Source organism: Pteropus alecto, unplaced genomic scaffold (genome assembly GCF_000325575.1).
Source record: "Pteropus alecto unplaced genomic scaffold, ASM32557v1 scaffold3, whole genome shotgun sequence".
Taxonomy (NCBI): domain Eukaryota; kingdom Metazoa; phylum Chordata; class Mammalia; order Chiroptera; family Pteropodidae; genus Pteropus; species Pteropus alecto.
In genome coordinates, this window is record NW_006442484.1 from 42606210 (window position 1) to 42621525 (window position 15316).

At 36.8% G+C, this 15316-nt stretch overlaps 1 protein-coding gene across 1 annotated transcript in view; it reads right to left on the bottom strand.

The window, feature by feature from the left end:
* Positions 1-10376: 10376 nt before the first annotated feature.
* The window catches only part of SLC25A12 (solute carrier family 25 member 12), a 75172-nt gene continuing 70232 nt past the window's right edge, over positions 10377-15316 (bottom strand). Inside the window, exons 15-18 of the mRNA XM_006921188.2 lie at positions 15122-15260; positions 12373-12531; positions 12171-12261; positions 10377-10939 (exon numbers count right to left, since the gene is read on the bottom strand). Coding sequence (XP_006921250.1) covers positions 10741-10939; positions 12171-12261; positions 12373-12531; positions 15122-15260 — 588 coding nt within the window. The 3' untranslated portion in view covers positions 10377-10740. The remainder of the gene's footprint in view (positions 10940-12170; positions 12262-12372; positions 12532-15121; positions 15261-15316) is intronic.

The following is a 15316-nucleotide window of genomic DNA, read 5'->3' on the forward strand; positions in this document are numbered from 1 at the left end:
GCTGTCTACAAGAAACCTACTTTAAAGACATATAGTTTAAAAGAAATGGATAGAGAAAAATACACCATACTAACACTACTCAAAGGAAAACAGGAGTAGCAATATTAATTTCAGACAGAGCAGACTTCAAAGCAAGAAAAGTTATCAGGGATTAAGAAGAGTGTTATATAATGATAAAGGGGTTAATTCTCTAAAAAGACATAACAACCCCTAATGTATATATGCCTAACAAGTATCAGCTATGTGAGGCAAAATCTGGTAGAACTGCAAGGAGAAATACACGAGTTTGTTATCATAGTTGAAGACTGATGCTCTTATATCACATATGGGCAGATCCAGGCAGAATATCAGTAAGGACACAATTGAATTCAACAGCACCATCAATCAACGACAGAATCAACATCATTGACTACTTTGTCCAACAACAACAGAATAGACATTTTTCTCAAGCTCATGTGAAACACTCACCAAGACAGACCTTACTCTGGGCTTAAAACACACATTAACAAATTTTTAAAATAGAAATCATAACAATGTCTGCACTCAGACCATAATGTAATTAAACCAGAAATCGATAACTAAAACAACAGGAGAGTTCTATAATACGTGGAGGTAAAACAACACACATCGAATACCACATGGGTCAAAGAAAAAACTCTCAAGAGAAATTTTAAAATATTTTGAATTAAATAAAAATTTACCAAATTTGTGGGATACAGCAAACAGTGCTTAAAGAGAAATTTATAGCATCGAATGCATATTATAAAGGAAGAAAGATCTAAAATCAATCATCTAAGTTTCTACTTTAGGAAACTAGAAAAAGAGCAAATTAAATCCAAACTTAGCATTAGAAAAGAAATAACAAAAATCAGATCAGAAATCAATGAAATTGAAATAAGATATCAATAGAGAAAAATCAATGAAACCAAAAGCTGGTTCTTTAAAAAAATCAATAAAATCAATAAGGCTCTAGCCAGGCTAAGAAAAAAATTGAAAAATTATTACTAAAATACAAAAAAGGGAACATTATTACAGCTACCAAAGACATTAAAAGGATAATAAAGGAATACTATGACCAACTCTATGATCATATATTTAATAACCCAGATGAACGAAATGGACTAATTCCTTGACAGACATATTTGTCGAAACTCATAAAATTATATGTCAAAGAAATTGGATCAGTAATAATCCTCTAAAACAGAAAGCATGAGGCCCAGAAGAGTTCACTGGTGAATTCTACCAAACATTTTAGGAACAAATTATACTAATTCTCTACAATTCTTTCAGGATAGAAGAGAGACTATTTCCTCACTCATTCTGTGAGACCAGTATTACTCTAATGCCAAAGCCAAAGAAAGACATTACAAGAAAAGAAAACTATAGACCAATATGTCCATATATATGTATGTATCTTGCATACATTTATCCCATGTATGCAAGACTGGTTCAACATTCAAAAATCAATGTAATCCATCACATTACCAAGCTAAAAAAGAAAAATCACATGATATCAATAGATGCAGAAAAAGCATTTGAAAATCTAACATAAAAACTCTAAACTAGGAATAGAGGGGAACTTCCTCAACCTAAGAAACAATATCTATATAAAAAAAAAACTACAGTAACATCATACGTAATGGAGAGAAATATGAAACTCTCCCACTAAGATGGAAAAGGAAGGGCTTTCCCACCAAGAGGAAGAAGGCAAGGATGTCCCCTCTCAGCACTCCTTTTCAACATAGTACTGGAAGTACTAGCTAATGCAATAAGATAAGAAAAGGAAATAAAAGGTAAACAGACTGGGAAAGAAGAAATAAAACTGGTTTTGTTTGCAGATGGCATGACTGTCTATGTAGAAAATCTGAAAGTGACCAAAACAAACAAACAAACAAAAAACCACCTCTTGGACATAATAAATGATTATAGCAAGGTTGAGGGATACAAAAGTCAATTCCTTTCCCATATTCCAACAAACAAGTGGAACTTGAAACTAAAAACACAATACCATTTACATTAGCACCCCAAAATGAAATATTTAGGTATAAATTTAACAAAATAAGTACAAGATCTATATGAGGAAAACTACAAAACTGATGAATGAAATAAAAAAAAAAACTAAATAAACATACCATGTTCATGGATAGGAAGACTCAATATTGTCAAGATGTCAGTTCTTTCCACGTTGATCTACAGATTTACTGCAACCCCAATTAAAATCCCAGTGAGTTGCTCTGTAGACACTGTCAAAATGATCCTAAAGTTTATATGGAGAGGCAAAGGACAAATAGCCAAAACGATACTGAAGGAAGTACAAAGAGAACTGGCACTACCGACTACAAGACTTACTACAAAGCTACAGTAATCAAGTGTGGTATTGGCAAAAGAACAGACAAACAGATCAAAAGAATAGAATAGCCCAGAAATAGACATACATATATATATATATATATATATATACTAATCTTTGACAAAGGAGCAAGGCAATACAATAGAGCAAATGGTGCTGGAACAACTGAACATCCACATGCAAAAAAAATGAACCTAGACAGAGACCTTACAACTTTCACAAAAATTAACTCAAAATAGACCATAGAACCAAACATAAAACTATAAAACTCTTAGAAGATAAAGGAGAACACCTAGGTGAACTCGGGTATGATGATGACTTTTAAGATACAACGCCAAAGCACGATCCATGAAAGAAATAACTGATAACCTGGACTTCATTAAAATTAAAAATTTCTGCTCCGTGAAAAACATTGTCAAGAAAATGAGAAGATAAGCCACAGAATGGGGAAAAAAATATTTGCAAAAGCCATATTTGACAAAGGACTGTTATCTAAAATATACAAAGAACTCTTAAAACGCAACAATAAGAAACAATTGATTGAAAATGGGCAAAGACCTTAATAAACACCTCACAAAAGAAAATATACACATGACAAGCATATGAAAAGATGCTCCACATCATATGTCATCAGGGAAATGCAAATCAAAACAATGAGATACCACTACTTACCTATTAGAATGGCCAAACTCTGGAACACTGACAACACCAAATGCTGATATAGGGATGTGGGACAACAGGAACTCTCATTCTTTGCTGGTAGGAATGTGAAATGGTACAGCCAGTTTGGAAGACAGTTTGGTGGTTTCTTACAAAACTGAAAATATTCACCTTATGATCCAGCAATCATACTCCTTAGTATTTACTCAAAGGAGCTGAAAATTTGTCCATATAAAAACCCGCACATTGACATTTATAGCAGTTTTATTCATAATTGCCAAAACTTGGAAGCAACCAAGATGTCTTCAGTAGGTGAATGGATAAACTGGTACATCCAGACAATGGAATATTATTCAGTGCTAAAAAGAAATGAGCTCTTAAGCCATGAAAAGACATGGAGGAACCTTAATTGCATATTACTAAGTGAACAAAGCCAATCTGAAAAGGCTACATACTATATGATTCCAACTGTTTGGCATTCTGGAAAAGGCAAAACTATGGAAACAAAAACATTAGTGTTTGCCAGGTGTATGTAGGGGGGTGGGTAGATAGAGCACAGAAGATTTTTAGGTCAGTGCACTCTATATAGATACCATAATGGCAGATACATGTAACTACACATTTGTCTAAACCCATAGAATGTACAACACTAAGAGCAAACGCTAATGTAAACTGTAGACTATGGGTGATTCTGATGTGCCAATGTAGGTTCAGCGAGTGTAACAAGTGTACCCCTCTGGTGAGGGATGTGAATAACAGGGGAGGCTATGCATGTGTAGAGAGGGGGTATATGGGAAATTTCTATATACCTAATTTTACTGTGAATCTAAATGCTCTTAAAAATATAGATTTTTTTTTAAATAGTAAAAACAGGAATTGAAATGTTATACTATATCTATTTTACACAAAAGAAAGTAGCAAAGGAGGCAGAGAGGAACAACAACAAAAAAGAAATGAGACAGAAAACAAAACCCAACTATCATAACTAATAAGTGAGTTCAGCAGAGTTGTAGGATACAAGATCAATACAGAAAAATCAGTCGTATTTCTATATACTAATTGAACAATCTAAAAATAAAGAAAATTCCATTCATAAAAATATAAACAAAATATTTAAGAATAAATTTAATGAAAGAAGTACCAGACCTCTATAAAACATGGCTGAAACTTTATATGATCTAAATAAGAAGAGATTCCAAGTTCATGGACTGGAAGACAAGATTGTTAAGGGAGCAGTTCACCCCAAATTTATCTATAGATACAACAAAATCCCTATCCAAATACTAACTGGCTTTTTAAAAGAAACTGACAAACATCTAAAATTTATATAGAAATGCAAAAGATCCAGCCAAAACAATTTTAAAAAGAACAAAGGTGGAAGATTTACACTTTCCTATTTAAAAACTTAATATGAAGCTACAGAAATCAAGGCAGTGGGATACTGGCATAAGTGCAGTCATATAGATCATGGGTCTCCAACCCCAAAGCCGCAGACCAGTACCAGTCCATGGCCTGTTAGGAACCGGGCTGCACAACAGTAGGCAAGCAAGTGAAGCTTCCTCTGTATTTGCAGCTGCTCCCCAGCACTAACATCACCACCTCAGCTCCACCTCAGATCATCAGGTATTAGATTCTCATTGTAGCACCAATCCCTGATACAGATGACTGGAACAGAGCTGAAGAGTCTAGAAATAAACCCTTACATGTATGACCAATTCATTTTTGACAAAAGTGCCAAAGTAATTCATTGGGGAAAGAATAAGTTTTCAACAAATGGTACTGAGACAATTGGACAGCCAAATGCAAAAAGATGAATTCAGGCCTTTCACACCATGTACATAAATTAACTCAAAATAGATCATAAATCTAAATATAAAAGCTAAAATATAAATTTTTTCAAAGAAAACAGGAGAAAATCTTGATGACCTTGGTTTAAGCAGTTTTTAGATGATACCAAGAATATGATCCATAAAATTAAAAAACTGATAAATTGGGACTTCATGAAAATTTAAAACTTGTTTCAAAAGATATCATTAAGAAAACAGGCTAGGAGAAAATTATTTCAAATTTGATATAGGACTCAAATAAAGAATGTATAAAGAAGTCTTAAAACTCAATAATAAAAGGGCAAAGCCTGATTAAAAATAGTTAAAAGACTTAAACATGAATGTCTATAAGCACATGAAAAGATGTTAACATCATTAGTCATTGGAGAAATGCAAATTAAAACCACAATGTAGTATCACTTCACACCCATTGAATAACTATAATAAAAGATAGACAAAAAATACAGTGTTGTTGAAGATGTGGAGAACAGTAACATTCGTACTACAGTAACACTGATACGTTTTACGTTTGGGGAAGTGATGGAAATGTACTAAAATTGGATTGTGGTAATGGTTACATAGCTCTGTAAAGAATACCTCAGTGAAGCTGTTAAAAAGGAATTTTGTGCCACTAGACTAACTTCCCATTTATAGTACTGAGACAAGTTAGACAAAATACCACAAGGGAATAGCTATACAGTGTCTAGATATTCTGTAAGACAAATGACTTAGAATGTTAAGGACAAATGAAAAAGCAGAGGACTATTCCAGAATGAAAGACTAGAGATGCACAACCAAGCATAATGCATCAATCTTGATTAGATTCTGCATCAGAAATAGAAGACATTTCTGGAGTATTTGGGGAAATTTGAATTTAGACCAAATATCAGATGATAATGTGAAGTTATTTTTTATCTTTTACGTGATAATCATATTGCTTGATTATAGAATGTTCTCATTCTTAGGAGGTGTACGGACATCATGGTACTTAAGGATGAAGTACCATGATGTCTGTAACATACTTCCTAATGATTCAGGGAAAAAAAATGTATTTGTAAAGATAAAGCAAATAGGGAAAAATTTAAATAAGTGAATCTAGTTGAAAGGTATTCAGAGAATTAATTTTACTTCTTCAAATTTTTCTGTATGTTTAAAATTTTTGAAAATAAAAAGTGGGGAAAAAACAATTATTTTCAAAGGACATTTTAAAAAAGATATAGTTTACAATAGCATCTAAACATATGACATCCATAGGAATGAATGAATACACACGCACACAGTGACCAAGACCTCTTTGATGGTTATAACATTAAGACATTAAAAAGACTTAAATAAGAGATATATCATGTTCATGGATTGAAGGCCCAATATAATGATGTAAATTCTCTCCAATGGCTTATAGAGTCATTGCAACGCCATTCAAAATCTCAATGTGTTTGGTTTGTTTGTTTAGTTTTGGGGAGGAAATTGACAAACTAATATTGATATGGAAAAGCAAAGAACCAAAAAGAGTCAAAAGCTCTTGAAGAAAAATGAGGTGAAAAGATGTGCTATACTATGTGTATCAAACTTTTTTAAAAGCTAGAGTAATGAAAAGAGCGTATACTGGCACAGGAAAAGGCCAATAAAAAAACCAAAAAGTCCAGAAATAAGTCTTCACATAGAAAATCCTTAATGTATATTGGGGAAGGCTCTTGAAAACAGTAGGTAAAGGGAGTTTTCTTCTCAATAAACAGTGCTGGGAGAACAGACTAACTGTGTAAAAAAGCAAAAGTACTACCTCATACAACAGGCCAAAAATAGTTCCACATAGGATGAAATCTCATTGTGAGAGGCAAAACTATAAAGCATTTAAGAAGGAAATACCAACCATATTCATCACCTGGAGAGAGTAAAAAAATTTTAAGATTTGAAATATAAAATTAACCACAAGGGGAAAATTGATATATTTGAATATATTAAAATTAAAATATTAATATATCAAAAACATTGTGAAAAGACAAGCTACAAATTGGGAAAAGATTTTGTAACACAACTCATAAAGGAGTAATATCCAGAATATATAAAGAACCCCTTGCAAATTACTGAGAAAAATGGACAAGACTTTAACACATACTTCACTCACCAAAGATGAAATCCAAGTAGCCAATAAACATAATGGCATTCTTATGCTGTCAGTAGGAAAGTAAATTAGTAGTGTTTTTAAAAAACGATGTGTATATAAACATATGAAAGGTATTCAGCCTCACTTGATGGAATATGCTAATTAAAGCCACATGAGATAACATTATACACCCTTGGGGGAATGTAAATTAATGCGACTCTCTGACAAGTAGTTTGACATGATCTAGCACAGTTGAATCTAACAACCCCTGTGCCTCTGTGGTTTTGCTCTTAGGTATATATCCTTTTAGAAATGCATACTCCCAAATATACAAAATGCCCAGAGTCAAATGGAAAAATAAATTGTAATATATCTATACAATGAAATAAGCAAACTATAGTTACATACAATTATATGGATGAATCTTATAATGTTTAGCAAAAGAAAAGTCTCAAAAGTATACAATATAGTTTGATTCATATAAGTTTCAAAGCCAGGAACTAGATTTTCTGTTTAGGGATATATATGGCATAACTCATAAAGAAAAGCAAGGAAATGAAGAGTAGAGATGGTGTTGAAGAGTCGGGAGTGGGCTATGACGGGGTGGAACAGATGGGGGAGTTTATGAGGTATTTGAAATAGTCTCTTTCTTGACTTGTGTGGTTACATGGATGTTCTCTTTATGACTATTTGTTTAAAATATATATGTGCATGTGTGTTTATCTGTGTACACATACATGTTTCATGTACTTTCTATATATACATTCCACAATAAGAAAATATACACATGACCAGTAAATATGAAAAGACATTCACTCTCACTAGTAATTAGGAAAATGAAAATTAAAACGACAGTAATCTAATCTGTCATGATTTGCCTAAAATGTAAAAGACTGATAATATCCATTTTTGCTGAGGTCGCAAAGAAATAGGCATTCTCATATGGTGTCAGTAGGAAAGTACATTAGTAAAGGTTTTTTGAAGAATGATGTGGTAATATATATAAAAAATGGGGCAGGAAGTGGTGAAGGGAGATGCAGGGTAAAAAGGGTATCTTTCATATCTTACTCTACATACATATATATTATTAAATGAATCTTTTTAGAGAACATACCCATGGACTACTTGCATATTTTTAAGAGATGGTAATAGCAAAACAACTGTATTGCTATTTATTCCATTCCAATGAGAACAACTGAAAACTTTGCTTTCGAAGCTAATTCCTTTGTTCCTGCAGGGCCTTGAGAGAGCCTACGGTTGTGTTGCAATGTTGTCAGCCATCAACTGATGAGCACTGTGTAGGATACTAAGTGACTCGCTCCATCTCCAGGCTTGCCCCTTGAAAATATTTGCATACATTCTCATACCCTGGCTCACTGGCAATACCAATAATGTTTTCCCAAAGCACTTTGCTAAAGTAAACAAATTCTGATGCTACACATCAAATTACATCCATGGTGATGCGTCGATGTGGCTGTCAAGATGCATGTTGAGATCTAAATTAGTAATCACACCCTTGTGAGTGACTTTTGGAATAAGTAGTTTGTTGGATTCATAAGGAAGAACCTAGACCCCACTAAATCACAGATAGAGCTTTCCTCTTTCTTCTTCCTCCCCTCATTTCACCATAGCCCTTTTCAAATCAAATTATTTCCTATAAAAGTAGAAGAGAGGGAAATTGATCATGAGTTATTTAGAATCCGTAACGAATCAAAATAAAAGGCACTATCAGTATATTTATGAAGGAAAATCCAACTCCATGCATACATTTTGGTGTGCATTTTATTTTTTACTGGAATCATATCCATATGAAGGAAAATTGCCAAAGTATCCTTTACTTTTTTGAAAGCTAGGCCCTTGCCTTGCTGTGTCAGAGGAAGGCGAAACTAAGCCAGTAATGCTGGAGACGTCCCTCTTTGCATATGCACACTGACAGGAGAGGAGCTGTCTAGAAAATGCCTTTTGATTGATGAACAGGGGAGGATCTACACACACGTTAAATACAAATGGAAACACATCAGCACACGCAAGTCATTAGCCTGGTCCTCTGGCATCCACTGGCATGCATCTTTTCCAAAGGATCTATTATTCAATGGTGTTAGCACTGGTCTTGTTATACCTCTTATCAGCAGATACTTTTTTATTCCAGAATGGAAAACAAATTAAGAATTAAATACATCCAATATTGATGCTTCATGTCCATAAGTCACCAATAGGAATGAATTTAATTGTAATACATTTATTTTCGTGTGATTCTTAATAAAACACTTTCAAAACATTCTGTACATTTCAAGCCACTCAGAACTGCATTTCATTCTATAAATGTGGTTGGGATGAGGTGCCAAGATGTCTCTGTACAAAGATGTACAATATGTACAGTCACTATAAGTGCAAGCTGTGCAAAGCAGTCTAGAACACTAATTCATGCCAAGGCTTGGAAAACATTTTAACATGTAAGACTAAAGCTTGAAACTGCATTGTGTTTTTTTTTCCTGGGCAGATGATTACTTTATAAACAAGTATATGTATATGTCATATAGAAAGAATAGTTTGACTCCTCAGCTCAGTCAGCACCATGCAGCTGACTAGATACATTACAGGGCTGCTGTCCTAGGCCTCTCCAGGGTGCCGTTTTGCCACACTCAACAGTTATGTCATCACTGAGCTGCTGTCGCTGCCTTTGACTGAACCACAGCAACACTAGGAGATTTAAATTTGGGGAGATAAAGGCCAAACTTGTTTTCAATGCCAGCAAAAGTGGCTGTGGCGAGTCTGTATCCACCGATGTGATCCGGACTAGCAGGAGGAAGGTCTGCGATGCGTGACTTAGGTGTTGGTTCTGAGCCAGAGGGTTTGCTGTTGACAGGAGAAAGCAAATGGTTAGCGTGCTCAAGACTCTTGAGGATGGGATACAACTGAACATTTCAGTCTGGCCCATGGGTCACAAAGAGTGTTGTTTGTTCAACTACTTCCTTGTCATCTACGCTGCATTAGTTATGGTTTATAAGGGTTTTGACAACAACATGTTCACATATTTGATTTAGAAGACAAATGGCCTAAATTTCAATGGATATATATATACCCCACAGAAAAGAAAGATCAGAAGAAAATACACTTAAATATTAACACTCTCTGAGAAGTAGGATTATGAATGATTTCCTTTCATGCTTTCCTGCGTTCCAAATTTTCTGCACCAAGCATAAATTAATCAAAAAGTTTACATTTTTATTTTGACAACTTAAAAAGCTACCTTTTAAAAGACTCATGAAGGTTATTACTAAAATTATTTAAAGAGAAATAGATATAATTCTTACGTTTACAAAATGAAAGCATAGAAAAGCCTAGAATTCTAAGATTGCTGTTCTTTCTTTCTTTGTGTAAGGCCCTCTACTTGGTTGAACAGCTAATTCCCAACCTGGCCTTTGAGCAGTTTCAAGCCACTCAGAACTGCATTTCATTCTATAAATGTGGTTGGGATGAGGTGCCAAGATGTCTCTGTACAAAGATGTACAATATGTACAGTCACTATAAGTGCAAGCTGTGCAAAGCAGTCTAGAACACTAATTCATGCCAAGGCTTGGAAAACATTTTAACATGTAAGACTAAAGCTTGAAACTGCATTGTGTTTTTTTTTCCTGGGCAGATGATTACTTTATAAACAAGTATATGTATATGTCATATAGAAAGAATAGTTTGACTCCTCAGCTCAGTCAGCACCATGCAGCTGACTAGATACATTACAGGGCTGCTGTCCTAGGCCTCTCCAGGGTGCCGTTTTGCCACACTCAACAGTTATGTCATCACTGAGCTGCTGTCGCTGCCTTTGACTGAACCACAGCAACACTAGGAGATTTAAATTTGGGGAGATAAAGGCCAAACTTGTTTTCAATGCCAGCAAAAGTGGCTGTGGCGAGTCTGTATCCACCGATGTGATCCGGACTAGCAGGAGGAAGGTCTGCGATGCGTGACTTAGGTGTTGGTTCTGAGCCAGAGGGTTTGCTGTTGACAGGAGAAAGCAAATGGTTAGCGTGCTCAAGACTCTTGAGGATGGGATACAACTGAACATTTCAGTCTGGCCCATGGGTCACAAAGAGTGTTGTTTGTTCAACTACTTCCTTGTCATCTACGCTGCATTAGTTATGGTTTATAAGGGTTTTGACAACAACATGTTCACATATTTGATTTAGAAGACAAATGGCCTAAATTTCAATGGATATATATATACCCCACAGAAAAGAAAGATCAGAAGAAAATACACTTAAATATTAACACTCTCTGAGAAGTAGGATTATGAATGATTTCCTTTCATGCTTTCCTGCGTTCCAAATTTTCTGCACCAAGCATAAATTAATCAAAAAGTTTACATTTTTATTTTGACAACTTAAAAAGCTACCTTTTAAAAGACTCATGAAGGTTATTACTAAAATTATTTAAAGAGAAATAGATATAATTCTTACGTTTACAAAATGAAAGCATAGAAAAGCCTAGAATTCTAAGATTGCTGTTCTTTCTTTCTTTGTGTAAGCCCCTCTACTTGGTTGAACAGCTAATTCCCAACCTGGCCTTTGAGCAGGAAAGCGGTTTTTAGGTTTATGAGGTAAAAGACTCAGATGCATGGTTTGATCTGATAATTGCTTGCTTTGGGTATAACCTTTCCCACCCAGCAAATTCAACAAGTAATTTCTCTTCTCTTTCAGTGCAAGCTTCAAGTACTAAGCGTCAAAAACCCAATTTCTGGCCTAAATCTCACCAGTGATTATGTCCACAGGCATAACCTCTCTTTGAACCTTTGTTTTATTTGTAACAAATTAGCTCTAAGAACATCTATACCTATTCTAATAATTATGATGAATAATGAAGTCTCAGAGGTGTAAAAGGGCTTGACTGAGTCTTTGAAAGAAAGTTCACAAAAGTGTTACTAAAGGACCTAAATCTCTGAAGCTCAGTATTTGCTTACACTAAAAAAGATAACTATTCACATGACGTTTTAATTTGCTGCCTCCCTTTCCCCAAGTAGCTGATTAATACTGTGTATGATGTCACTCTGTCAAGGTCTTTCTCCCCTAACCCTGAGCTTCTCAAGCCCAATGATTTAAATGTATTGGTCCTGTTCTATCAATTCTCTGTTCTATCACTTTTTAAGCGTTCCAAAAAATCCCTTGTAGGCCGAACAAAAACTTATTTCGGTTTGGGTGCCGTCTTTATAAAGGAGTCAAACAGCTGCACTTACAGGCCTCCAAAATCAATGTAAAACCACCGCTGGAGAAGTTCATAGGTGACCAAGGTAACACCGAACTGAGGAGAGGATCGAAACACGCGAGCTGAAAAAGAGAGACAGGAGTGGGGGGCACTTAACGCCGGGGTGACCGTGGCAAAGACGACCAGTGAGTAAGGCGAGTAGGACGCTAATTCCGTGTGGCCCCAGACTCTACCTGCAGTCCCCTTCCAAAAAGCTGAGGGCCCTTCTTCCCGGAGTATCTTCCTGAAACAGTCGATGACACCACTGTATGTCGTCTGGCCAGCACGGGCAGCCACTTGCAGTCTTGTCTTGATGACATCAGCAGGGGTCACCAGAGAAGCAGCAGGCACACCTTTCAGGAGAAAGCCACGTTTAATTCATCCAAAGTACCTCCTAAAGGACAGAAATACTGCTAACGTCTAACAATACAATTAGCAACTTTAACTGCTTTAATTCAAAGCTTCTTGAATAGATGCCTGGGCACTAATGGAAAAAGGATATAAATGCCTATTAGCTGCTTCAGTGTGGCCAAGGTGAAATTCTTTTTTTCTTTCTGAATTGGGAAAATCACTACACTGCATGATCCCAAAGAACTGTGTGTGGGGGGGAGGGGGGGGAGGTGTGTGTGGAAATGCAGCAATATTAATAGGACCATTCCCAAGTGTTCCCCCTTTGGGTTTCAATTTTTTACCTCCTTTTTTTTTTTCTTAAATAAGATACGAGTACTTTCATGTAAAATAAGAAATGAAGAAAATGTCAATTGAATGAGTTGCTAAATGTATCTGACATCAGACTCGTGTTTTTTGCTGATTCTTGTCACCTTGCTGTGAGAGGTGAATATCAATACTCATATCCACTCACCTGTTTGAGGAGCTAACTTAAGAGTTGACTGTGACTCCTTTCAGACATGCCTGTATGACAGAAGTCATTACAACAGGAGCAGAGGAGGCCAGGCAACCAGTTAAGGAACAATAGGGGAGCTGATCATGGAAAGGCCTTATCATCCATCCCCTGTGCCCAAGCTCCCTGGGGTCATGTTGAGATTAATCAGCAGGACACACAAGATAGATTTCACAACCATACCTTTTACTTGTAAAACAAAACAGAGAACAAAGGAGCAATATCAGGGGGAAGAGATACAATTTGGACTGAATATCACTGGATCATCACTAGGTGGATAGAGCTGGTGGACTTATGGCGGCTTTGTCAGGAAAGGATGCAGGCGACCTCTCCTCCGCACAGCCCTGCACCTTACTTGTGAAATTAGGTAAACTGCCTGTCTTTGGAATGCTCTGAAATTCTGAGTATTCTCAGTGCGTGCCAGCAAAGCTTTACGAGTAAAAATCAGACATATTGATCTCTCATTCTAAAAACTGACTTCAAATTTCTGTGGGCAAGAAGTTTGTGCTGACGGTTCCACGGAAATATTTACTTGGTTCCATCAAGCACTGGCAAAATGCCTGTCCACAATTAGGCTGTTCTTTGGCTGTGTTTTTGCTGTTGATTGGAAAGATCAGAGAAAAGACTTGAGAGAAAATCTACTGGCCCCATTTAAAACTGGGAGACTATGGTGAGTCCCAGAAAGGGGCTGGATGAGCACTCAGCGCTCAGGCTGAGCAGGTAGCTCTACTGGCTTTCAAATGCGCATGCACTTAACTGAAGTTACAAATGCCAGAGGACAGGGATTTGCTGATCCCCAAATAAGGGCTCCAAGCTCCCTGGGAGAGTTTCTTAATCATCGCAAGTCATTCCCTGTCATCATGGGCGAGAACAACATGGTCCACCCCGATGCCCTGAGAACCAAGGGCTCCTGCCACAGAACACACTTCAGTGCTCAGGCTGTCCTGCCGCGTTTAGCCTGGGCGCCACAGCAGATGGAACCCGGTGAGAGCTCCACAGGCCATGAGCCCAGGCAGAGCTACATGATCACCTGGGGACAATGTTTGGGTTCATTTCACCCTTCATGTTTCTATCCCTGACCAGCTATATGGAGAGCAAACACGCCCTTTCCGTTTTCTGTCATTCCCTAGTGCTGATGCTGCCAAGGACCCCTGCTCTTCCCTTTCTATCCCAAGTCAGCTCCTTCACAACTCTACACCCCTGCGATCAGAAAGAAGCATCTTAGTACCTTCCTGCACTTTTTTAGGCTTCTCTTTCAGATGAAATCTCTTTTGTGCCTAATTTGGTCTCTTAGACCAGATGAAGGTTTTCATTTGTTCTACTGACATTTACTGATTGACATTTATCCCAATATTACTGTGCTGGCCACAGAGAAGGCAAGGATGAACAGAATGAAACCCTTGCCCTCAAGGAGCTCCCAGCCTAGTACAGAGGGCAAAACATGCAAACAACCATTAATAAAGGACAGAAAGTGTTGAGGGACAGAGAAGAGCTGCCAGTCAAGTACAGGATGGTTTGCTGAAGAAGTACTGCTTACTTAGATCTAAGGACCATGGCAGAAGGAACAGGGCCAGACAGCTTCATGAAAAAAGCTCAGTTCTGAGCCACATCAGCCAGATTCCAATAACAGAGATAGAAAGTGAGGGCACGTTAGACCTGTGCATCAGCATGAGGTACAACAAAGAAACTGATTTAATGATGAACTTTTCCACCTTGATGCTTAGCTTGGCTGCGCCCAAGGTTTCATGGGCACAGAAGGCTAAGAAACACGTGATGAAAAGCCCAATTTAGATGGGCAGATCTAATTTGGCTCTGAGTTGCTAAGCTGCATTAAGCTGTTTATCCACATTATGCAAATGTAATTAACTCTCATCAGAATTACAGCACATCCCACAAAAGAGAAAAAGCGATCATATTTAAACTAAGTCAGAAACAAACAAGAACCCTTCCAGAAATAAAGGGGAAAAGTTCACAGAGAGTCTGTACTTTTTGAAGAGAATAAAGGGAGGATTCTTTGGTTTAAAAAGAAAAATTGTAGTTACCTGCCATGGCTCCAGCTGCAAGGAGATTGAGACCTCCCACGTGTCCATTTTCATCAGCCAGAAGTATTTTGCAATGAGCATAAACAGGAAAATAGATTGCAGAGAAGGGAATGTCTCGGAGGAAACACGCTTTGGCACCCTGTCACACAGTGAGGAAATAAGTGCAAAACAGTTGTGTAAACGGTACGAATGCCG